Genomic DNA, 26,746 nt, shown 5'->3' with positions numbered 1-26,746 from the left:
TTGTTCTAAACAACATAGTCTGAAAGGTTTACAACAAAACCTGTCATTTTGACATAATTTAATAATTTATCAGATAAAATTAAAAAATTAAAGTGTTCCTACTTCCCAAAAGGTATAAAAATTGGTACTCCTAATCCCCCCTACTTGTTCTTTTTTTTTTTTTTTTTTTTTGAGAGAGAGAGAGAGAGAGTGTGTATGAGTGGGAGGGTAGGGGTGTCAGAGAAAGAGAATGAATCTCAAGCAGGCTCCACGCTTAGCCTGAGGCAGGGGTCAATCCCATGACCCTAGGATCATGACCTGAACCCAAATTCAAGAGCCAGACACTTAACCGACTGAGCCACCCAGGCACCTCTATTTTTTCTAATTATACATTATCACCTCCTAATACACTACAGAATTTACTTTTTTGTTATCTACCATTGTTTCCCCTCTGCCTTACTAAAATGTAAGCTCTACACGGGCAGGGATTCCTTTCAGTTTTGTTTACTGATACCTCCAACAGGTAGAACACTACCTGGTAGATCACAGGTGCTTACTAAATATTTTCTGTGGTGAACATGTGAATGAATGACTATATGAATGAAGGAATAACAATGAGTCCTCCCTTGCTAGGATTGGAACTAGAATATCTGGCTTAAGTCCACGGTCCAATTGATTGTATATGCTTGGACAAGTCACTTAACCTCCATGAATCCCAATTAACCCAGCAGTAAATTGTGGTGGACGGCCATAAAACCGAATCATTGTACTGAACTGAGGGCCCATAGGCTATAAAAGAAAGCCTACGTGAATTGAAACTTTTAATAGCATTGATGATAGGTGCTGCTGCTGCTACTACTACAATTACTACTACTAAATTAAAGCATTAAGACTAATACCAGGGTGGAAAATAGGATGCAAATCAGATGCAACTTTGGCTAGATTTTCTTAAAAAGTCAGTTAAGAAATGTACTGTGCACTAGTACACAGACATGAATTTGGCTCTGGATCTCTGTGATGAGAGAATAAATAAAGTCCCACAATGCCCCAGCAGAACTGTATTACTGAGTAACAAATCATCTAAGAATGCCCTCCTCAAGCCTATATGCCTCAGCAGTTGCATAACCCTATGACAGAGGATGGAAAAAAATATAAACATATGTAAACATCATCTCATGCAATGGTTATGTCAACTTGACCATGCGTAATTCAGAAAGACTCACAGTTATGACTTTTTGGGTCACTGGAACAATCTCATGCCCACATTATTATTAGGTAAAAACAGCTATGTCTGACTTACTGATGTTAGAAGGATCTATAACAACCCTTAAATTTTTCTTGACTTTTTAGCTGAAAGAATGTGGATGCCTGTGTTGCCATCAATGACAGAACTATCACAATATTTGGTAGTTGGCCCCTTGTTAACCTAAAGATTATAGAAGTCTTTGTTAGAATTAACTACTAATGTATAATGTACAACGCTACAGTCTTAAAACTTAGGTGAAAGTTGTTCTTTAGGCAAAAGGCTTACCTTTCAACAGCGTTTAATTTGCTAACTGATATAGCAACTGTGTGGCTGAACACAAGATTTCAAGGATGAACTACAAGAGCTGACCTGCTTTGGTTGCTTACTCCAATCAAATAATTCAAATAGATAAAAAGTTCACTGAGAAAAACACAAAAGAGTTCATGACTTGCTACAAAGCTATAGTTAATTAAACAGTATGATGCTACCATGAGAAAACATAAAAGACCAACACGACAAATTTGGAAGTCTAGAAACAGGCCCAAGTATGCTTGGGAACCTGATATATCACAGAAATGTCATCACCAATCAGCAAGGAAAGAATGGTCTGTTCAAAAAAGGTGTTTGGAATAGCCTAATAACCATATGTCAGGAAAAAAATTAAATCATTAAAATTAAATTATTAAAAATACAGAAAATTCTGACTCCAACCAAGATAGAACAGCAAGGCCCAGACTAACTCTCCCTCCACAAACAGCTAGAAAATTGGACAAATTTTATGCAATAACAATTTCTATACATGGGATAGCGAAACAGTACCATAATTCCTGAGAAAAGAGAACAAAACAAACAAGCTCTACAATTTCCCCACATTATGCCTAGAGGCACATTCTAAAACATGTATCAGAGACAGAGAGCTCAAGCAGACGGAAGAGACAGACTGGAGTTTGTAGGGCTGAGTCAGCTGGACATTGCAAAGCAGAGTTCCAACTGCAGGAAACTAAACAGAAGAAGGGTTCCATAAACCTGCATAGAAATCCCCTGAGACTCTGATGAACATTGAAATGCATATACATGATTAAGGCAAAACTCTAGGAGGTCATACAAAAAACAACCAGTGAGCTTTGAGCTGAACAGTTCCCAGAGCTCACATAGAAGAGAGCCCTGCTGATCACTGAAGGCATTCCACAGAAAGCCCAGCAGGATTATGCTTCAATAGTAGGACCAAACTTCACTTCAGTAAAGGTTAATCTAATCTGGCCTTAAAAACAGATTTAAAAATAAGACACAAATGAATCAAAAAGAAATTCAATTAAATTAACTGCCTAAGAGAACAAAGCTTACCCTCTTCAAAGGAAGATAACAAAATTCAGATACTCAACAAGGAAAAACATTTTGTTCAAACAAAATCATGAGACATACCAAGAAGCAAAAAAGTATGACCCATGGCAGGAGAAAAAATTAGTAGAAAATCATAAAAATGGCCACAGATAAAGAACTTAGAGAAAAGTATGTTACAAAAGATATTCTATGTTCTCATATTATTAGAAAATATATAAATACAGAAAGGAGAAAATGGAAGATATAAAGAAAAACCAAATGGAACTTCTAGAAATGAAAAATCCTCATCCTCAAAAGAAACACTCACTAGGTGAGAACCATAGCAGATTAACACTTCAAAAAAAGAAAAAAGAAAACTTAAATTCACAGTAAATGAATCAGCCAAAATAGAAGCAAAGTAGGCAAAAAAGTAGGGAAAAAAATAAACAGAGCTGCAGCAAACTGTGGGAAAGCATCAGATGACCTAAGCTCTGTGTCATTAGAAAAGTAGGAGTCACAGAAAAAAATATTTGAAGAAATAATTGCTAAAAATGTTCCAAATTTGGTGAAATCGATAAATCAACAGAATAAAGAAATTCAATGAATCAAAGGGTAAAAAACACAAAAAAACTCTTAAAAGCACATTATAATTAAATTCCAAAAATCAGTGATAAAGAAAATCTCAAAAACAGTCAGAGGGAAAAAAGGCACATTACAAACAGAAGAACAAAAATAAGTAATGACCATAGACTTTTCTTCAGAAACTACTCAAGCCAGAAGACACCTTCAAAGTGCTAAATAAAGAAAATTATCTTAGAATTCTATATCCATTGAAAATACTTTCCAGAATTAAGTCTGAAGAAAGACGTTTCAGAACCCCGACCTCCCCCTAAAAATCTACAGCCAAGAGACCTATACCATAAACATGTCACAGGACATTATTCCAGCAGAAGGAAAATGATACCAGATGGTAACGATACCAGATGGATCTGCATAAAGGAATGAAGATTCCCAGAAAAGATTAATATGTGAATAAATGAAAAGAATAATATGTGAATAAAAGATTGCTTTGTGTTCCTTAATTTCTTTAAAAGAAAATTACCTGCCCAAAGAAAAAATAACATAGAGTAGGGCTTATTACAAATGTTATAAAAGAATATATCACACAAAATGGATGATGATAATATCAGAAAGGATAGAAAAGAGAAAAAAAAAGGATACGGTAACATGATAACATTATATGTGAAGAAATATGATATTTAAAGGTAAGCAAAGGTTTCTTGAGACAAAAAGCATGAACCATAAAAGAAAATGATAAAATAGACTTCATCAAAACTAAAAGCTTCTGCTTTTTCAAAGACATTGTTAAGGAAAAGAAACAAAAGACCACAATTTGGGAGAAAATATTTACAATACATAATCAAAGAAAGGACTTACAGGCAGAATATGCAAACACCTCTTACAACTCAATAAGAGAACAAACAAGCCAATAAAAAGCAGAATATTTCAATAGACACTTCACAAAAGATAACAGAAAAGCCATTGGGCAAATGAAAACATGCTCAATATAACTAGTCATTAGAAACATATAGCTAAAAACCACAGATATACCACTACCCACCTACTAAGTGAGCTAAAACAAAAGACTGACAGTATCAAATGTTGACAAGGATGTAGAACTACCAAAACTCTTACACATCATTGATGGGGATGTAAAATGGCACAACAATTCTGGAAAATACCTTGTCAGTTTCATAATGAAAGTAAATATACATTTATCATATGACTCAGCAATTCCACCCCTATTTACTCAAAAGGAGTTAAGATACATGTTCATACAGCTTTATTCATAACGGCCCAAGAATGGATACAATCCACCTGTTCTGCAACAAGTAAATGGATAAACCAATTATGGTTTGTAGTATATCCATGCACTAGAATACTCAGCAAAACAAGCCAGATACAAAGTACACAGTGTATAATTCCACTTGTATGAAACGCTTAAAAAGAAAACCTAATCTATCGGATAAAAAGCTTCTATTTCTGGTTGTCTGGTGCCAGAGGTGGCGTTGGGGACTAAGAGAGAGCACAAGAGAACCTTCAGAACTAATGGAAATGACCTGTTAATTTAATGCTAATTACAGTAGTATAAACTCATCAAACTCACTGAACTGTACTTAAAATGAGTGCATATTAATTGTATATTATGTATGTTAATTATACCTTAATAAAGTCAATTTTATAAAGTTAAAATACATTATTTATTCATTTAAATAAATTAAACAAATCAAGAGAAATTAGAGCCCTAAACATGAGAAATGCAAAACTTAAAAATCTTAAAAGTACAGAATCTCTTTGTAAAAGATTTCTTAAGATACACAAGTAAATTAATTTGACCAAAATAGAACATAAAAGGTTTTTTTGGGGGGCGCCTGGGTGGCGCAGTCGGTTAAGCGTCCGACTTCAGCCAGGTCACAGTCTCGTGGTCCGTGAGTTCGAGCCCCGCGTCAGGCTCTGGGCTGATGGCTCAGAGCCTGGAGCCTGTTTCCGATTCTGTGTCTCCCTCTCTCTCTGCCCCTCCCCCGTTCATGTTCTGTCTCTCTCTGTCCCAAAAATAAATAAAAAACGTTGAAAAAAAATTAAAAAAAAAAAAAAAGGTTTTTTTTTACCTTTTGATTAAAACCAAAAGAAAAGCCACAGACTATAAAATATATTTGCAAGACACAAGGTATGAAGAATTAGTACCTAGAATATATTTTTAGAATGAAGAAAGAAAGAAAAGAAAGAAAGAAAGAAAGAAAGAAAGAAAGAAAGAAAGAAAGAAAGAAAGAAAGAAAGAAAAGGGAAGGAAGGAAGAAACCAAGAGAAAAAAATGGGTAAAAGACAGAAAAAGTATTTCACCCAAGAAGAAATCCATATGACCAATAAACAGCAACAAGATTCCTTTTCACACATATCAGACTGCAAAAATTAAAAAGCCCCAGCAATTGTTTGGCCTTGTAACATGTAGCAACAGGGCCAGTTGGGGATCTTAAGCCACGTTTGGGGGTTTTGGGGGGTTGCTGACACTGCTGCCACGTTTGATCATGTGCAATGACAGGCTTTGATAACAAACACAGATTTCTACCAGACAGGTTACAGCATTGATGACCAATCACAGCAATCCTATGACTATGGAGGAAGTAGAGAACCCTATAGCAAACAGTTTGCTGGCTATGACTACTCACAGCAAGGCCAATTTGTCCCTCTAGACATGAGGCAGCCATAACAGCCACATACTGGGCCAATTTTCCAGCCAACTCAGGCATACACTCTAACACATTAGCTTGTCTATGGAAAACACTTTGAGGATAAGCCACCTTTATTAGAAGAATCAGGTATCAATTGTGACCACATCTGGCAAAAAACATGAACAGTGTTACATCCATTACAAGTGGCAGATGGCAGCATCATGAATGTGACTGATTTGGCACAACCAATGGTTTTTTGCCTTGCCTTTGGAGCCACATTGTTACTGGCTGGCAAAATCCAGTTTGGCTATGTATGTGGCATAAGTGCACTTGGATGTCTAGGAATGTTTTTGTCTACTAAACTGAGTATGACAGGTGTTTCATTTGGTTGTGTGGCAAGTGTCCGTGGATACTGTCTTCTTCCCATGATCCTACTTTCCAGCTCTGCAAGGAATGGCAAGAGTCATTCTCACTGCTGGAATTATTGGATGGTGCAGTTTTTCCCCTTCCAAAATTTTTAATTCTGCATTAGCCATGGAAGAACAGCCACTTCTAGTAGCATATCCCTGTGCTTTGTTGAACGGAGTCTTTGCCCTAATTTCCATTTAATGAACTGAATTTATCTGGCATGTGGACATCACTGGGCCAAAAAGGACTCTGAACTCTTAAACTAGACCAGTGAACTGCTACAGGGCATCTCTCATGCAGATCTAAATTTTGGTTTTTGGCGCGGTAGAAGTAAAGATTATCTTTCGTTCATTTTTATAGAGCTTCTGAATACTATCTTGGATTTACCTGCAGCATGAGTAGCTTTAAATGTTTGTGCTTCTACAAATAAGAAGTGCTATTTCTTTCCTGTTCCTGTGGCCTTTGAAAAAACAAGTGTTTTTTCTTGTAAACTATTAAAATGCTTTTGACAGAATTTTAACAACTGTGGGAAACTAACCACAGAGCTGATAACCTTTCTCAAAACCACCCAGTCATAGTTAAGAAGACACAAGACTTATTGCAGAAATAGTTCTCCAAGGGATTAAGAAAGAAAAATTGCCTGTATTCTCCAGTTAGATGAGCTTGAAGCAAAAATGCAATCCCAATGTAGAGTTTTAGGAGTTTGCCCTTCAAAAATTTGATATTCCTTTAAATTATCTCATGGAGTTTTGCTAAAATTCAATATAAGAAGTTCACAATCTACTTTATTGTAGATGGAAATATGAACACCTGTTGAGATTAGCGTTAAATAAACCATAATGACATAGACTGGCCATGTTAATGTATATAGTTGAATCTCCAAGTTTCCTGGGGGGGGGGGGCGGGGTGGAAATCAACACTTTTTTGAGAAAAATACTTAAAATGTCACAATTTCAGTACTGCAGTTATTGATGTAAAGTGCATTTGATACTCAGTAATTAAATTTTTCCCAATTAAAAAAATTTAATGCCTGATGAAACCAAGTATTGGTAAAAAAAAAAAAAAAATGGTCCAACAGAAATATATTTCTAATATATGTGTAAGTTGCTGTGACTCTGGAAAGCAATTTGCTTCAACTAGTAAGATGTAAATAGCAAACAGCCCAGTAGTTCAGCTTCTAGATATAGAGAAAGACATGGATGTTTTGTATCACTGCACAGTATATGTGTTAAATTAGGGTGATGGGCACATAGATGTCTCTTATATTACTCTCCACACTGACAATTTAACCACTATCCTCCTCCCAAATAGTACTTAAAGTGAAAGTTTGGAAATCAGATTTCAGGGTCACTCATTTCATGTCACTGGAGAATTATTTTTTCTACAGACAATATTTCCATTACAAATGAACACAACAACTACTAAATCTTGGCTTCTACACATCATTCTCTACTCACAGGAAGCAAGAATCCTTGAAGAAATGCCTGAGAAAGAAAAAATAAGGACCTTTCCTGCCAGAAAATAAGAAAGTGTTCCAAGAATGATAGGGATGTGGTTTAAAAAATATATAATACATGAGCTAGTTTTTAAGGACCTCCTTCAGGGATTCCAATTACAAGTATATTAGACTACTTCATATTGCTCTATATGTCACTAGGGCTGTGTTTGACGCATGTTGTTTGTTTTGTTTCTAGACCCTGTTCCCTCTGTGCTTTCTTTAGGCTAGGTTTTATTACTGTATATTCAAGTTCACCGATCTTTTCTTCTGCAATGTCTAATCTGTTCCTAAACCCATTCAATGAAATTTCCACTTATAATATTGTGCTTTTTTAAGTCCTAAAGTCCAATTTGGTTCTTTTTCTCTGTTTTTTGTTATGAAATTATCTTTAAATGTACAATTCAGCAGTTTTTAGTATATTTATTAAGTTAGGTCCATCACCACTATCTAATTCCAGAATAATTCTGTCACTCAAAAAAGAAACCCTCATACCAATTAACACTCACTCCCCATTCTCTCCTCCCCTCACCTCGTAGAAAACACTAATCACAGCCCCAGATTTGCCTGTTTTGAACATTTCATATAAATGGAATCATACAAAATAAGGTATTTTGTGTCTGGTTTCTTTCACTTAGAATAATGTTTCAAGGTTCAACCATGTTATAGCATGTAACAATACTTCATTCCTTTTCATGGCTGCATAATATTCTATCGTGTGGATATATTAAATATTTTCATTCATTTTTTTTTAGTTTGTTTTTTAATTTCATTTTTTATTTTTTTTAAATTTACATCCAAATTGGTTAGCATACAGTAAAACAATGATTTCAGGAGTAGATTCCTTAATGCCCCTTACCCATGTAGCCCATCTCCTTTTCCACAACCCCTCCACCAAACCTCAGTTTGTTCTCCATATTTATGAGTCTCTTCTGTTTTGGCCCCTTCCCTGTTTTTATATTATTTTTGTTTCCCTTCCCTTATGTTAATTCGTTTTGTCTCTTAAAGTCCTCATATGAGTGAAGTCATATGATTTTTGTCTTTCTCTGACTAATTTCACTTAGCATAATACCCTCCAGTTCCATCCACGTAGTCACAAATGGCAAGATTTCATTCTTTTTGACTGCCAAGTAATACTCCATTGTATAGATATACCACCTCTTCTTTATCCATTCATCCATCGATGGACATTTGGGCTCTTTCCATACTTTGGCTATTGTGGATAGTGCTCCTATAAACATGGGGGTGCATGTTTGCACCTTCAAAACAACACACCTATATCCCGTGGATAAATGCCTAGTAGTGCAATTGCTGGGTCGTACGGTAGTTCTATTTTTAGTTTTTTGAGGAACCTCCATACTGTTTTTCAGAGCAGCTGCACCAGCTTGCATTCCCACCAACAATGCAAAAGAGATGCTCTTTTTCTACATCCTCACCAATATCTATTGCTGCCTGAGTTGTTAATGTTAGCCAAGCTGACAGGTGTGAGGTGGTATCTCACTGTGGTTTTGATTTGTATTTCCCTGACGATGAGTGATGTTGAGCATTTTTTCATGTGTCAGTTGACCATCTAGATGTCTACCTTGGAGAAGTGTCTATTCATGCCTTTTGCCCATTTCTTCACTGGATTCTTTGTTTTCTGGGTGTTGAACTTGATAAGTTCTTTATAGATTTTGGATAGTAACCCTTTATCTGATATGTTGTTTGCAAATATCTTCTCCCATTCTGTCGGTTGCCTTTTACTTTTCTTGATTGTTTCCTTCACCGTGCAGAAGTTTTTTATTTTGATGAGGTCCCAGTAGTTCATTTTTGCTTTTGTTTCCCTTGCCTCCAGAGACAAGAGGCAAGAAGTTGAGTAAGTTGAGTAAGAAGTTGCTGCGGCCAAGATCAAAGAGGTTTTTGCCTGATTTCTCCTCGAGGATTTGATGGCTTCCTGTCTTACATTGAGGTCTTTCATCCATTTTGAGTTTGTTTTTGTGTATGGTATAAGAAAGTGGTCCAGGTTCATTCTTCTGCATGTCACTGTCCACTTTTCCCAGCACCACTTGCTGAAGAGACTGTCTTTATTCCATTGGATATTCTTTCCTGCTTTGTCAAAGATTAATTGGCCATACGTTTGTGGGTCCATTTCTGGGTTCTCTATTCTGTTCTATTGATCTGAGTGTCTGTTCTTATGCCAGTACCATACTGTCTTGATGATTACAGCTTTGTAGTATAGCTTGAAGTCTGGGACTGTGATGCCTTCTGCTTTGGTTTTCTTTTCCAAGATCGCTTTGGCTATTCGGGGTCTTTTCTGCTCCCATACAAATTTTAGGATTGTTTGTTCTAGCTCTGTGAAGATTGCTGGTGTTACTTTCATAGGGATTGCATTGAATATGTAGATTGCTTTGGGTATTATCGACATTTTAACAATATCTGTTCTTCCTATCCAGGAGCATGGAATCTTTTTCATTTTTTTGTGTCTTCAAATTCTTTCATAAGCTTTCTATAATTTTCAGATTTTTTACCTCTTTGGTTAGATTTATTCCTAGGTATTTTATGGTTTTTGGTGCAACTGTAAATGGGATCGATTCCTTGATTTCTCTGTCGCTTCACTGTTGGTGTATAGGAATGCAACTGATTTCTGTGTGTTGATTTTATATCCTGCAACTTTGCTGAATTCATGAATCAGTTCTAGCAGTTTTTTGGTGGAATCTTTGGGTTTTCCATATAGAGTATCATGTCATCTGCAAAGAGTGAAAGTTTGACCACCTCCTGGCCCATCTGGATGCCTTTGATTTATGTTGTCTGATTACAGAGGCTAAGACTTCCAATACTATGTTGAATAACAGTGGTGAGAGTGGACATCCCTGTCTTGTTCCTGACCTTAGGGGAAAGCTCTCAATTTGTCACCATTGAGGATGATATAGCCGTTGGGTCCTTCACATATGGCTTTTATGATCTCGAGGTATGCTCCTTCTATCCCTACTTTGAGGGTTTTTATCAAGAAAGGATGCTGTGTTTTGTCAAATACTTTCTCTGCATCTATTGAGAGGATCATATGGTTCTTGTCCTTTCTTTTACTGATGTGATGATGAATCCCGTGAATTGTTTTGCAGATATTGAACCAGCCCTGCATCCCAGGTATAAATCCCACTTGGTCATGGTGGATAATTTTTTTAATGTATTATTATTGGATCTGGTTGGCTAATATCTTGTTGAGGATTTTTGCATCCATGTTCATCAGGGAAATTGGTCTATGTTCTTTTTAGTGGGGTCTCTGTCTGGTTTTGGAATCAAGGTAATGCTGGCTTCATAGAAAGAGTTTGGAAGTTTTCCTTCCATTTCTATTTTTTGGAACAGTTTCAAGAGAATAGGTGTTAACTCTTCCTTAAATGTTTGGTAGAATTCCCCTGGAAAGCCATTTAGTCCTGGACACTTGTTTTTTGGCAGATTTTTTATTACTAATTCGATTTCCTTACTGGTTATGGGTCTGTTCAAATTTTCTATTTCTTCCTGTTTCAGTTTTGGTAGTGTATATGTTTCTAGGAATTTGTCCATTTCTTCCAGATTACCCACTGGCATATAATTGCTCATAATATTCTCTTATTATTGTTTTCATTTCTGTTGTGTTGGTTGTGATCTCTCTTCTTTCATTCTTGATTTTACTTATTTGGGTCCTTTCCTTTTTCTTCTGATCAAACTGGCTAGTGGTTTATCAATTTTGTTAATTCTTTCAAAGAAAAGCCTCTAGTTTCATTGATCTGTTTTTTTGGTTTCGATAGCATTAATTTCTGCTCTAATCTTTATTATTTCCTGTCTTCTGCTGGTTTGGGGTTTTATTTGCTGTTCTTTTTCCAGCTCCTTAAGGCGTAAGGTTAGGTTGTGTATCTGAGATCTTTCTTCCTTCTTTAGGAAGGCCTGGATTGCTATATACTTTCCTCTTATGACTGCCTTTGCTGCGTCCCAGAGGTTTGGGGTTGTGGTGTTATCAGTTTCATTGACTTCCATATACTTTTTAATTTCCTCTTCAACTGCTTGGTTAGCCCATTCATTCTTTACTAGGATGTTCTTCAGTCTCCAAGTATTTGTTACCTTTGCAAATTTTTTCTTGTGGTTGATTTCGAGTTTCATAGCATTATGGTCTGAAAATATGCACGGTATGATCTTGATCTTTTTGTACTTACTTAGGGCTGATTTGTGTCCCAGTATATGGTCTATTCTGGAGAAGAATGTATATTCTGCTGCTTTAGGATGAAATGTTCTGAATATATCTGTTAAGTCCGTCTGGTCCAGTGTGTCATTCAAAGCCATTGTTTCCTTGCTGATTTTGTGTTTAGATGATCTGTCCATTGCTGAAGGAGGGTGTTGAAATCCCCTACTATAATGGTATTATTATCAATGAGTGTCTTTATGTTTGTGATTAATTGATTTATATATTTGGGTGCTCTCATATTTGGAGCATAAATGTCTACAATTGTTAGGTCTTCTTGGTGGATAGACCCCTTAATTATGATATACTGCCCTTCTTCATCTCTTGTTACAATCTTTATTTTAAAGTCTAGATTGAGTGATATAAACATGGCTTTCTTTCGTCGGCCATTAGCATGATAGATGGTTCTCCATCCCCTTATTTTCAATCTGAAGGTATCTTTAGGTCTAAAGTGGGTCTCTTGTAAACAGCATATAGATGGATATTGTTTTCTTATCCATTCTGTTACCCTATGTCTTTTGATTGGAGTATTGAGTCCATTGACATTTAGAGTGAGTACTGAAAGATATGAATTTGCTGTCATTATGATGCTTGTAGAGTTGGAGTGTTGGTGGTGTTCTCTGGTCGTTTCTAATCTTTTGTTGCTTTTGGTGTGTATATATATATTTTCGTCTTTTCCCCCCTCAGAAAAGTCCCTCTTAAAATTTCTTGCAGCGCTGGTTTAGTGGTCACAAACTCCTTTAATTTTTGTCTGGGAAACTTTTTATCTCTCCTTCTATTTTGAATGACAGCCTTGCTGGATAAAAAATTCTTGGCTGCCTATTTTTCTGATTCAGCACACTGAATATATCCTGCGACCACCAGGTATCAAGCTGTGGAGTTGCAGTCTTTGCGCTCCCCTTGTTTACAGTCTTAATGGAATTTAAACCCTCTTCTTTCTCCTTTCTCCCTTTTCAGTTTAGTCCCTGCGGCTGTTTCCAATTTTCCACTTTCTCTCCAGCTGCTTTTGGGGAGGGGTGCTTTTCCCATATCCCCCCGCCCCGTATCTGTCCTCTCTCTACCCACAAAAGCACCTCCCTTCTTGTGGCTTCTCGCTCCCCAAGTTTACCTCTCCCCACCACATACCTGCTGAGTTCGGTGGTTCAGGTTGTGCAGATTGTTGTGTTAATCCTCAGATCAGTTTTCTAGGTGTGTAGGATGGTTTAGTGTTGGTCTGGCTGTATTTCATGGATGCGAGACACACAAAAAGCTTCCATGCTGTTCTGCCATCTTGGCTCCTCCCTCATTCATCATTTCATGGAGATCTCCATTATTTCCACTTTTTGGTTGTTATGAATAATGCTGCCATCAACATTTAGTGGTTGTGTAACATATGTTATCAACTGTTTGGTATATACCTAAGAGTGGAACTGCTGACTCATATGGCAATGTTTAACCTTTTTTAAAGAAATGCCAAACTGTTTTATAAAAAGGCTATGCCAAAGTAGTTAAGACTTGCCCCAAGAATACATCGGGGGGACACCTGGGTGGCTCATCAATTGAGCATACGACTTCAGCTCAGGTCATCATTTCATAGTCTGTGAGTTCAAGGCCCATGTTGGGCTCTGTGCTAACAGCTCAGAGCCTGGAGCCTGCTTCCAATTCTGTGTCTCCCTCTCTCTCTGCCCCTCCCCCACCCCCGTCTCTCTCTCAAAAATAAATAAACATAAAATACACCTGGGATTCACACCAATGTGCTCTTCCTCCCTTACACACATAATTATCAACACATAATCATCAACCTGCTTCCAATAAACTCTACTTGGTTTTAATTTAGTTTTAAAATTGATGGTCAGCAATTATTAATTGCTAATTAAAAGATTATACTCTTGAATTAATACCATACTCTATATCCTTTATTAACACTGACAGATATATTTTTCTTGACTACTCTAAGAGTCCTAAAGAAAAAAAATAATAATTTTGGAGTAGGTTTAAAAAGTTTATCTGTCAGCCATCCATCATCATTGTGTTATATCATTAAGGAGTCTACCACCAAAATCTTCAGGAACCTGAAAAAAAAAGTCTTCAAGCTCTAGTAGCCATTAAGTAAATCTATATTTTAGAAGAAATTGAACCTAGGGAATAAAGGAGACTTAAACTAATAGCATTGCTCAACCACATCAAAGCCACAACTTGTAATCACAAAAATGCTAACTGGTAGGAAGTTTAGAAAACTGGCAGGGGAATACTTTATAAATTATTCTTTTTAAATATTTTGGAAAGTTTCAAGAGGCAATAGCATAAAAAGTCATAGTCCTAGAATTCCCTTAGCATTAGAAATATAGTTATTATAGACAAGGGGAAAAACATGGTCCCAAAGACAGTTAACTGTGCCCCAGTTTATCACATCACTATACATGCCAGAGAAAAATAGAAGACTAGATTAAAAGTAAAAATATTTGTAGAATGTGGCAATTTGCAACACTTCCATGCCATTAATCTTGATGAGAGTAGATAGGTCTACTACATGTAAAAAAGCACATGAATTTCACAAAATACTTTTTGAACTAAAGTACAAGATCTTCCACTACAGAAAGGAATTTTAAAAGCGTGATAGTGGTTTTGAAGCTTATTTTTCTGTCTTTAAAAATCAAAATAAAAAAATAAGAGCAGCTAATATATACATTATATATATATATGTATTATATATTATATAATAATAAAACTAATTTTTTTATGGGAGAAGAAAATAGTTAACATTAATGGAGTTAACATTAAACATACTTTATAATGTACCTAATAGTGTTCTAAACACTAAACATTATCTCATTTAATCTTTACAAAAACTCTATAAGGTATTTAACCATCATTAATCCCACTTACAGTAAAGACAGTGACACTTAAAGAAATGAGGTCACTTGCCCAAATCACACAGCTAGTTAGTGGCAAAATGGGGTGTGAGCTTACTTACATGGTCTTGGGCAGACATGCCTCAATACCATTCTCTATTACTGACTTTGTCCATGTGGCCAATTATTTCCTAAGGATAAATTCCTATAAGTAGAAATGTTGGCTCAAAGAATATGCACAAATATTTCATACACAGAAAGTCAAAATATCACTCTGCATTCTTCAACTGGGGGCAAGAAGTAGATGGTAAAAAGAAGAGAATTTCTCAACATAGTGAAATCTGAAACTAGTTCCTTTATACCAGAGAGAGCACATAAAACCATTTCTTCTCCTCATTTCTCTCTCATCAAGTAAAACTACAATGTAGTGTAACCCTGAAGAAACCTCCAAACCACTTTAAAATGCTAATTCCACCACAAAAAGAAGGAAAAATTGAATGTAACTCTAAACAATATGATCCATAGGGGCCGCCTGGGTGGCTCAGTAGTTAAGTGGCCGATTCTTGATTTTGGCTCATGTCATGATCTCACAGTTCATGGGTTCAAGCCCCACATCAGGCTCTGGGCTGACAGCACCGAGCCTTCTTGGGATTCTCTCTCTCCCTCTCCCCCACCCTCTCTCTCTCAAAATAAATAAACTTAAATATATATATATATGATCCATAAGTAAAAAGTTATTTTTTTATCGAAGTTTAAAGGACAAACCACATATAGCATAAGCATCTTTCACCATTAACTACTATTACTAGCAATATCTGAGAAATATTACACTTTGAGAGATTTTCTCATTCATTAAATCCTCATAGTCATCTTACTATGTAGGTAAATGGAGATGAAATTTAAAGTAGGGGTTTTTTTCAAAAATTTTTTACTACAACAAAAATTAAGAAATATATGTTATGTCACAATATATATGCATATACATAGGTATTTAAAACAAAGTCTACAAATATACCTACTATGTATATTCTGTCTTTTTAACACTGTTCTACTACAGAGAATTCACATCCAACACACAGTTTCTGAAATAGTGGCATACAGAGACTCCTGAATTTGAACCAAGGCTCTTGTATAACGAACATCCAGGAATACACAGCCAGAGCCAGAGAGATATTCTGGCCAGAGCTCAGGAGACAGATCGAGGATGAAAGTAAGGAGTGGAAATCCTTAGCACATGGGTCATCTATGAAGTGGTATGAATATGATCAAAGGGAAGACGTATGGGGAAAAGCTGAGATTTGAAGCGTCTGTAATACTTCAGTCCTTCTTGGCAACCAGTTCCAAGGATGTTATTTTTCAATCTGTCCAAATGTCAAAGCAGTACTCACTTTTAGTTCTGCTTTTGAATGTTGGAGTGCGACATAATGCTTTCCTCAGTTCAAACACATGCAGAATACTTAGATTCTCAAAAACAGTTTAATCTGATTTCTCTGTTTCCTAACTTCTTTCTCATTGCTGACCATTACGTTTATTTTCTTTCATAAAATGTTACTGACAAAAGCACACTACAGAACTCAGGGGGAAATGACTGCAAGAGAATTTAGTTTTAAAATACACATGATGGCATACAGTTGAACTCAAAACACATCTTCAACAAGTACTATTGGATTCTTCAAGATCATAAACTACTACTGATTTTAAAGAGCTTCTTGGGGGGTGTTTTAGGTTTTAAGAGCTCCTGAGGAATATTAGTAGGCTCTCCTCATTTTATAACCAAAGAGTTTAAAAGACTAACTACTTTATTCTTTGGATTAATTTCACTTTGCTGAACAAAAGCTAAAAAAGTAACTTTTCATCTTTCATCATTTCTTCAACCTCAGCATCACCATAAAAATACTGAGTCTTCCTTTGCAAGAAAATGACAAGTACCTTTGGCAGCCCCAAAGGTAACTTGTTTCTTGCATTTCAGAATGATATACTAGTGCTTATCCCAATCATGGATTATAAAGATGTATCACAAGTAGTTTCACATTAAAAAAATCTTGCTATCATTTGAAAGAAGATATGGCTAGCTAGCAACATATGATTATCCTATCTTAATTTACACATTTTGCCATTTTTTTGTATTTTTCAAAACAAAAAAAAATGAAACTTAGTAGGAAAACAAGTGTAACCCACTACTTTAAATTTCATGTTTTCATATCTAAAAGTATAGTAGGCATTACTGCCATTTACCAATGAAAAAACCAGGGTCTAGAAAGGCAGAGTGAGTCATCTAAGTGGGTACACCTCAGTGAACAAACCAAGTTCTTGAGTTTGGAGATGTTTCCATTGGTAAAATAAGAATAAAATAATGAACAAACAAAAAAAAGAATAAAATAATGAAAAGATAATAATCCACCAAATAACTCATCTTTGAGACTTTTTCAATCAAGGAAACATTTCATTATTTAGCCCCAGTGATGAAAGATGAGTGAATAAATAATTGAATACTCAAAAAAATCCAAGTGTTCCTTATGATAAAAATAAGTAAAATTAAAATAATATTCTCTATGATTAGAGATTAGGTGACACCTCAGCCATGAAGATCACATGACAGGCTTCAGAGTTGTCAGTGCTTTGTATGACAACTACCTTTGTCACCCTCCTTCCCATTCTCCAGTGGTTACATCAGATTTCTATTCTCAAATCATTACAAACACAAATTTTTATTTCTGTAAACTAGAAATGGCATTTCTACTAATATATGCTATGTTATCAATAAGCGATCCCTTATGGGAGCTTCAAAAAAAAAAAATAGTGAAATATGAAGACTTTTGAAAGGGCCCAGCATTCCCCAAAAGGCCAGTGGGATCGAGTCTGTTCAGCCAGAGAAGGAGAGACTCAAGAAGACTCAAGTTTTCGAACAACGAAAGAAATTAAAAAAAAAAAAAAAAGTTTCATTTTCACAGAGAAGAGGTATAAAAAGGATAAGGTTTATACTAAGGTAAAAGAATTCAGACTACACATCAATTGGTCAGAACTCCCTGCCTAAAGAAAGACATATCAAGAGAGACTATTTCTCTAGGGGCTTTTAAGGAAACACAAACAAGTCGTCTTTGAATTGCTTAAAAGTAGACACAGATTCACCTACCACAACATGATGCCCTTTCCTACATGAAGAGTCCCAAACTGCTATAGCACTTTTATGACTTCTTTTGCTTTCAGGCTGAGAAAGTCCTTCACCCACCCAACATCAACTATATTTTAGATGTACATTTTTTACATTTAATTCTCTAATTTAGCTGGAATTTATCCTGATGAATGGTATGAGAAAAGTCTTAAGTTTTTTCCCCCAGAAGTTTTATCAGCTATCCTAGTGATTACTGGTATATTTACAAACAGCTTAGATATTTTGTTATAGCCAAGAAATACCTAGGCACTTCCCTAAATTGCTATCTTTAAGGAGCAGCTAACCTCACCTTATTCCAGCAATTGACTTAACAGTAGTCATTTTATCTGGAGGTGATTCAACATCCTTACCTTGGCTCATCTACATTTTCAAAAACTCCAGCCATAAGCCCTGGGCTCTGAGAGCAAAGAGAACCACCAGCAAGAACTTTGGACTAACATGGGCAAGAGCCCTCTGTCTGGTCAAGCACACCAACTAGGCACTCTCTGAAAAAAAGAATTGTTTTCCCTTAAGAATAACTATGGGACACAGACCCTAAGATAACCTGAAGAACATAACAAGAGGTAATAAGTCCATGATGGCATATAGCTCCACAGGATATCTGAGAAGTCATCAGACAAAAGAATCAAAGATTGGAAAGTTAACCCTTATAGGTGTCTCTGGCTTAAAAAATACATAGAAGATCTCAGCTATTTAGTTTGATAATCCAGTGTACAATCAATCTAGTGAATTTCAATGGCATTTTCTAAACTTGACATTTTAGAAGGTAGGGAGCAGGAAAGAGCTACTCAGTATTCCAGCCTCTGAGCAAATAAACCAGGAGCCAAAAGCCCAAGTGCCTGCAGGAGCAGACAAAAGGGATAAATGAGCAAAGAGTCAAGTGAACTTAGCATGAGAGTCTGAGAAGCAGTGGGAAGCACTGCAAATTGGAGTTTGTGTCCCTGGAACACTTGCTCCTTCTAGTGGCGGCACTAGCCACACAGATGCAACAGTTGGTGCCCATGTAAATTCAAGCCCAGAGCAGCCACATTTTCCACTTTTTCTCTTCACAAATTTACAAATTCTTACCTGAACTTCCTGTTTCTTAAAGTTTGGCAATTAATTACATTTTCTTTTTAAAACACAGGGGTCGGTGTGCCAGGGTGGCTTAGTCAGTTGAGCGCCTGATTCAGCTCAAGCTCACAGTTCGTGAGTTCAAGCCACACTGATGGCTCAGAGCCTGGAGCCTGCTTCTGATTCTGTGTCTCCCTCTCCCACGCCCCGCCCATACTCTGTCTCCATCTCTGTCTCTGTCTCTCTCTCTCAAAAATAAATACACATTAACAAAACAAAACAAAACACAGAGGTCAAATCAGATGTATTTATAACTCAGATCTGGCCCAGAGATCACCAGTTTGGGAACTAAGATTATAACATTATACAACCCACAAGTCTCTCAACTGTCCAAACACCATCCCCTGCTGCTATGCCTTTTTGTGCCTCCTACGGGTGTCCATTTTTCCTCAATATGACAAATTACAGCAAGCTACACAGCTCAGTGGATTTTAGGGTACACATGGAATGGAGTGAAGGATGCTATACCATCTCATTCACCCCACTTAAGAGTCAGCCAAATTCTATCTTAATAACAAACTGACATTTTAGAAATGAAAATTTATTATTATATACAGCTATGTTGTTTGGTCAGACTGCTGACCCAAATTAAATCCTTTTCTAGTGATTAAAGAATAATTCTCATATCTCCAAAAAATCTTTTTACTTTTTCTTTTTTTTTTTTTAAGAACTCTTAGATGTTTTTTTTTTCATATATCAATAACTAACAGCTCTCAAGGTCACAACTTTTACATCAAGCTAGCATTATTTCATTCTAGAAGCAAAGGAATCAGCCTCAAAAAAGCCCATTAATTAAACTGAAAACTATTTCCACTGAAAATGCTATAGGATTTTTAGCTGCTACACAAAGTATGCTGATTACCTACTTTATTACTTACTTATCTAATCTAATAGCATCCTACTGCAGTCCAAGTAAGTAAAAAAGTTTGAAGAATTGAGTCAACCACACCAAGATTCAACCTATATATCTGTTTTGCACATATCTATATATAACACCTTTTCCCACAGACTTAACAAGATTACTATACTAGATGATCTTCATTGATCAAATGATCAAATTTATGATAATCTATACATCCTTATATTTCTCCTTTTACTACATAAGGATCTAAAATATATGGTTTTCAATGCAAGGTGTCTCAAACATGTTCACTTGAGAAGGACTGGATCAGAGAAGGATAATAAATCTTGACTATCTGCACACATTAGTCTATTCTTGCTGATACTTAACTGCCAAAATTCTCCAATCTATCCATCCTTCTCCACCCTAACCCCTGTATAAGTGATACTTTAGAAGGAGGCTGATTCTGACATCAATTTGGAAATAATCAGCTTTAATTCCTAGCAGAGATCAAAATGAACAATTGTGGTAGAACAGACCAGTGATGTCATAAACACAGCTGATTCAAACTGGAATCTGTTCTCCAAAAAAAGTTCCAAGTACTTGTGTTTCCAAACCAGATCATTTTTACTACATAACATTATGAAAATGGAAAATGAAAAGAAAACCTAAGTAATTTTTATTCCAGTCTTTAGAATTCTTATTTTACCAGTGGCACATGGCAGTGAGTGGCTAAAAGAATCTACTCAGTGAGTCCAAATGCATATTAAACAACAGCAAGTATTCATCATTAGGTACGATGTTCAAAAGGACATAAGCACTGGATCCTCTTTGGTTGAAAACAAAATACCAAGACAGCCCAGTGGTCTCAAACACCTGTAACAGGCCTAATCCTTTCATCTGTTCCCAATACTAATCCCTCTAAAAACAAACTCACTCTTATGCGCATGATTTATAGTTTTGTACTTTGTTTCTTCTTATCAGAAAACTTAAAGAATCTTAAAATTTAAAGTACTGTACTATGAGATCAGGTAAATTACTCATACTATGAGTATTTTCTATGGTAGCATCCATACTTTCCAATAAGATGGAAAGCAGAAGAAAGGGCAGGGCAGGGGGCTAAGCCCCCCAGTACTCAGGAACAAGAGCATGCAAATTCCTACAAATTTACATAACAGAGTATGATATCTACATAATGATCGGTCGTTAAAGCAAACAATAAAAGAATAATATTTATTGAACAATCACAATAGCAACAGGAAAATCTGATATGCAAGAAGAAAGGAACAATACCACAAAGGCCTACAGCAATAACATTGATTTTTTTTTCCTCTCTACCCTGCTTTTGTGACGCTATAAATTCTGGCATACAGATCTATGTGAAGAATAGTAACAAGTTTCAGAGAATGATAAAGTTACTATATTTATTTTTCATGTTACAAATAACAAATAGCCCTACAGAAACCTGTTCCTTCTATGAAAAGAAATTAGATTTCTAAATGAAAATCTGTCTCCCATACATGACTGTTCATAAAGGCACATCCAGAGTAGTAGATCTACTGCAACAGTCAATATCAAACTGACATTCTTCTCTACCAAAGAAGTTGTACTGTTTTGCACAAAAGTGACACATAGCATATTATTCTTATCAAGTAAAAACTATTGGTCCTTGATTTCAGCTTCTTAACAGAGCTTAACCATTTTCTTTTCCTCCTTCACAGAGCAGGACTGTAACCAGGCAAGCACCTCATCCATTTTTATTTTAGAAACGCTATGGAGGTTTGACTAATGGAAATCTCAAGACACTGGAAAATGAAATGATTCCATATCAATAATACAGACACACGTTCATTATATTCCAACTTACCTAATACACTGACAAAGGCATCAAAAAGATGAAATGTAAGTAGAGGCTCTTTCAAGTGACCATAGTAATCTGCTATAGTTTTAAAGACATCCTTTTCAAATCCTAAATACATAGGCTGCTTCAAATCTGAACAATTAGGCCCTGTTAAAAAAAGAGAAAGAGAGAAAGAAGAAACATTACTGGGATGATCACTTATGAGGATTAGTCTCTGTGCATATGTATGGTGTGTATAGATATTCAAGATCACAAAGGTTTTCATGGGGAAAATTGATGTTATTTAAAAGGACATTATACATTTGCTTACATGAATACTTTATGTCTAAATCGAAATCTATTAGAAAACAAGGAGGAAAATCAATGGCTTACTTGCATTTTAAGAGAAACCCACTCTTTCTTTTACATCTTCTGAAAGGCATTTTTATTAAATGTAGACAATGATTATTTTGTTTGAAATATTCGATGTTTTCCTAGGCTTGACACAGTTGACCAAGGTGATAATTATCTCACATATGTAATAGACAAGTTATAAAGCAATTTTCAAAGCTTTTTAGTATTTTGTCATTGCTGTATTATGAAATCCTAGAATCAGAGTTGAGTTAATCGATGTCTGCCTCTAACTAAATTATTTCAGACTAATAAAAATTTACACTCTTTTTCATAAAGATATTCTAAAAAGGAGATTTTACACTGGGTCCTGTGATTCATTTTGATTGTAAAACTCTATGTGATCCCCAACCAACCTTTAAAAGATATCAGGCAAAGCATATTCCAAAGTTAGGGTACCAATAAGAAGCCTGGAACAATGTGGTCCCAGCCATATCCCATGCAGACAGCAAGGCAAAGATCCAGTTGTATCTGGGACCAAAGAGGAACAAGAAGAAATGCCTAGCCCTCTACAGATATAGCAGTAAATGCCCCCAAGAATCCACACACAGACTACAGATTGACATTGCCAAGTGGAGAGACAAACCAGAGCTGCCCATGCCTTGGGGAAATGGCAAGTAGCCTCATGAGGGAGAGTTTGGCCAGTCTTCTCAATTGCTCTGACAGCGTGGAAGGGAGAAGCAGTGCAAGTGCAATGGCCAGTTCTGGGCCAGCAGAATACAAGACTAAACAACTAGATCCAAACAGAGCTCTACCCTCAGAGGAGAGTGAACGATAAAGCCAGTAAAAACTAAAAGAAAGCCTTCCTCCAGCACCACTGTAACTAAAGAGAAAGGATCAAACTAAAAAGAACAGATAAACATTCTGGGCCTTCACATCCCAAGGCCAATGGGACAAAGTGAAAATGGCTTTTTCTTGGTCTCCTTAAAAACCCTCTCACCTTTTAATATTCTGTATACACTTGTCATAAAATAACTTAATTTGATTGACTAAAATAATGAAAATTATGAGAGACTCTTGTGTGGTACCATGTTAACCTAGCAGCCAACATAACCATCATTCTTGCCTGCTTCCTCCTTTGAAATACTCCAAGCTTCATCGATTGAAACAATTAATGTCTCAGTAATCCATAATGCCGTGAATTACTTCCTCCCAAGATAAGTATGCGGTTGATTGTAAGCAGCTGTATCCCTGAACAAACATTTCATCATTCGTGCTAAAAATATGCAAAAACAAAACAAAAACAGTTTCCATACAAATGCAAATGTATAGTAGGTCCCATGAGAGGAGGCCATATTTCTAAGATCTTCTGTTTCTTAATCATCTTGAACTTCAGAATAGCTTTTATAAATGTTATTCCTGACAGATCTTGGAAAAGAGTTGTCTGTATCTGTTTTTGTTTTTGTTTTTTGTTTTTTGTTTTTTTTATTGAATGCAATGTACATGCACAAAGAAGACACAGTTAACCTGGTTTTATACTTAGTATCAGTTCATCATCCTGTGGCCAACCATGAGGCTGGACAAGGAAAGTATGCAGGCCTATGTGCACATGGTCTACCAATGGGCCTGAGAGAAAGAGGCAGGAAATTTACAGAAAAGGAGGCAAGAAGCCTTCAAAATATCACATAAACCAGCCAGCCTATCCTTTTTGTTCCCTATTACATGACTGTAATGGGAATCTAGACTCAATAAGGATAAGAAGGGTAAGTAACAGGTCATCACTTTGATAGACTCAAAGTAAACTCAAGGGGCCAAGGAGCATTTGGAAAATTTAATAATGTCACAAAACTATTCAAAAGGATATTCTTGCCTTTTGGTCACTTTGTCTTTGAAACATAAATAAGCATTTTTATGGACATGCCAACTATCTGTAAAACAGTGCACTTGATACATGTGAGACATGTCCCTGTTCTCAAGAATTTCCACCTAATAATATAACACCACCACACATGGAGAACATTATTAAGTTGCTCTTTACATCTTTCCTCTCCATTAATAAGTAAGTCCAATTATTATAATATTCCTGCAGAAGTTTTTGTGGCTCTATGTATACATCTTACTTGCAGGAAAAGTTACACTCTTCACAACGTTTTGATCACTGATAAATCTGTATCATAATCCCACCTTAATATACATTATACAACATATTATAGCCTAGATTTGTCACACTGGCTTCTTCTATTCTTTCCCAGTTCATCAATTACCAAATGCTTGGTTTGCCAGGAATTTAGAAATGGGTAATTTAACTTTGCATTTAGACCTTCTATCTCGTCATTGCCAACACTGTCCAAAGATATAATTTAAATTTAATTTACAAATGGTTGAGTGGGAATAATAAAAAGCACTCTCCCAAGCTAAAACCACTCTACGTCTCAGACATCCCAAAATATTAACCAAAACCAATGAAAATTTAATAGTTAAACACAGAGAACCTTGGGCTTCATACAACCTAATAATTGGTATTCATATTCAGAATGATAGTATATAATCATTGTCCACATATTATGACTGGAATTACCTATAGTAAACTGCCTGGTTATCTTAATTTCATTCTATAATCAAACAAAACTAACATCAATTAAATAAATCATTCAGAGTCTACTAACTCAAAATTTTATTATACCTGTCTCTGTACACACTAGTTCTACCCAAAAGGTACCTCTCTCAGGCCATCTGTGAGGCTTAAAGGCCTCATAGACCAAATGTCACCACTATTAGCAAAAGAACTAGAATTCTTCTCATTAAAATCACTTGTTTGGGTTAAGCCATTAACTATTAGAATCCCTTCTTTGGGTTAACCCTTCTAAAAAATCCCCAGAAAAAAATGGCAATGTTAGTGGGATACTATAATACATTTTTCACAGTGCCTACAGCATCCGATGACGTGGATATCACATGCCTGTGAAATGGACTGTGGGTGCCTATGAAAATCCTCAGAAGGACCATTGTGATCCAAGCCCCTTTGTTTTACATCCAATTACTGAAACATCCCTTCTTGTTTCTCTGCACGCCAAGTTCTTCTCCTTCCAAACCAGCCTGCTTATCAGTCAGACTAGTCTAAAATATTTCTTTCCCACTTCAACTGGTGCCCTATAAAAAGCCAATAGTAGATAGGAGCTGCTGAGCAAATGGAGATGTAAACATAGGGCATATTTAGGGATATATGTTTTAGGAATAAAATACATGCTTTAGAAATAAAAATGTGCAAACCGTCAACAGGCAGCTATCTGTACAATATTCTATTCAATACTACTAATTTTTCTTTACTGTGATGAAGCAGTCAGAAGTAGTAGTATGGGCAAATCTGTAGTGTGATTATATGCACTAGAAAAAAGAAGCACAAAATACCTTTAAAAATGTTCTATAACTCAGCCCTTTCACCGAGTCACAAATTCATCACTAAAAGCACACAAGTCCCAAAATAATTAACTGCCAGTCTCACAGGTGTCAAATCAACGTTCAGGCCATTGAGCAAAAATATTTTCTAATTCAGGGCACTAATTTCTGTTAATCTCATAAAACTGGAAGATAATTAGTACTTACAATTTGCCAAACACTTCATAGCTGACAGTACCCAATGAGGAAGTTCTTCTGCAGAGAAATGAAAATAAAAAGAAGGTATTTTACTCAACTGCATATAACTCAAAGAATTATATACATACATAGTATCCTAAGAATATATAACTTGCCCAAATAATATGAAACCTATCTGCCAATCGCAAACCACAAATCACCTATTAATATAGCCGAATGTTTTAAAAACATGGAAATTTTTCTTTTGCAGCAGTGTTCCAATATGCTTTTATAAATCATGCCTACAAATTTCTCTAAGGATAAGATGCACCTTTTGAAGCTTTGGTGAAAAGTATACATCTGACAGTTTATTCCAAAGAAGCAAACTAACAGATCAGTTATCCTAGGAATTAAAGAAGGAAAAGAAAAAACAGAAAAAGCAAAAATATTAGTTATCAATTGTATTTGTGAATTCAGTTCAGCAAACAGCTTAAAAAAAAAAAAAAGGTGAATTCTGTATGTCCGATGTCCAATATAAGCATCATTTTACACATTTCAATTTTCAAAATGTTTCAGGGCAAGAAAGTGCTACTGACATACTAATATAGGCTACCTCTTTTAGGACAGTCTTAAAATAATAATTGTTAACACGGCTACAAAAGTCCCAGCTGAGCCTTTTTTCTGGAGTCTCTCTCCTCCTTTGATGAGATGGACCATCATTCATGCTTCCCCTTCTCCACTTTCTAAAAACTGCAAAGATACTGGCTGAACTGTGTTAGATCTAATGAACCGAGGCCCTTCTTTCTGAAGAACTTGATAAGACAAAAGATGACTGGTCATCTAACTGGTAGGTAAAAGTATTCATGTTTGCTGCATTCAAAGAATGTGGAAGGATTTTAGATATATTTCAAAGGCAATACCTCCATCATTCTACGTAAGTTAATTTTATATGTTGATATTAACCTGACAACTCACAAGGTCACAAATTCGTTTGTTTCCTTAATGTCCTTCATTCCCAATACAGGGACTATATGAAAGAAGTGTTTCAAGTTTCAATGACACATTCTGTTCCTGTCAGGAAACATGGCCTAGAAAAACCTCTTCCCCTCTCACAGCTGCTGAGGCTCCTTCTGGTAGAGTTTCATCTTGTTGCCC

General features: G+C 35.9%; 1 protein-coding gene and 1 pseudogene across 2 annotated transcripts in view; one reads left to right on the top strand and one right to left on the bottom strand.

Moving 5' to 3' along the window:
• The window catches only part of DEPDC1B (DEP domain containing 1B), an 86,242-nt gene that overhangs the window by 15,609 nt on the left and 43,887 nt on the right, over nt 1-26,746 (bottom strand). For both annotated transcript variants that reach the window (XM_040452505.1, XM_040452514.1), the window contains 2 exons: nt 25,622-25,669; nt 21,695-21,835 (listed from right to left, as the gene is read on the bottom strand). In XM_040452505.1, the coding sequence (XP_040308439.1) occupies nt 21,695-21,835; nt 25,622-25,669 (189 nt within the window). The remainder of the gene's footprint in view (nt 1-21,694; nt 21,836-25,621; nt 25,670-26,746) is intronic.
• LOC121015558 (protein YIPF5-like) lies at nt 5,639-6,518 on the top strand (annotated as a pseudogene).

Source organism: Herpailurus yagouaroundi, unplaced genomic scaffold, assembly GCF_014898765.1.
Source record: "Herpailurus yagouaroundi ecotype Mexico unplaced genomic scaffold, PumYag 29, whole genome shotgun sequence".
In the NCBI taxonomy this organism is placed as follows: domain Eukaryota; kingdom Metazoa; phylum Chordata; class Mammalia; order Carnivora; family Felidae; genus Herpailurus; species Herpailurus yagouaroundi.
Note: the sequence above shows the minus strand (reverse complement) of the source record. Positions and strands in the feature narration are given on the sequence as shown.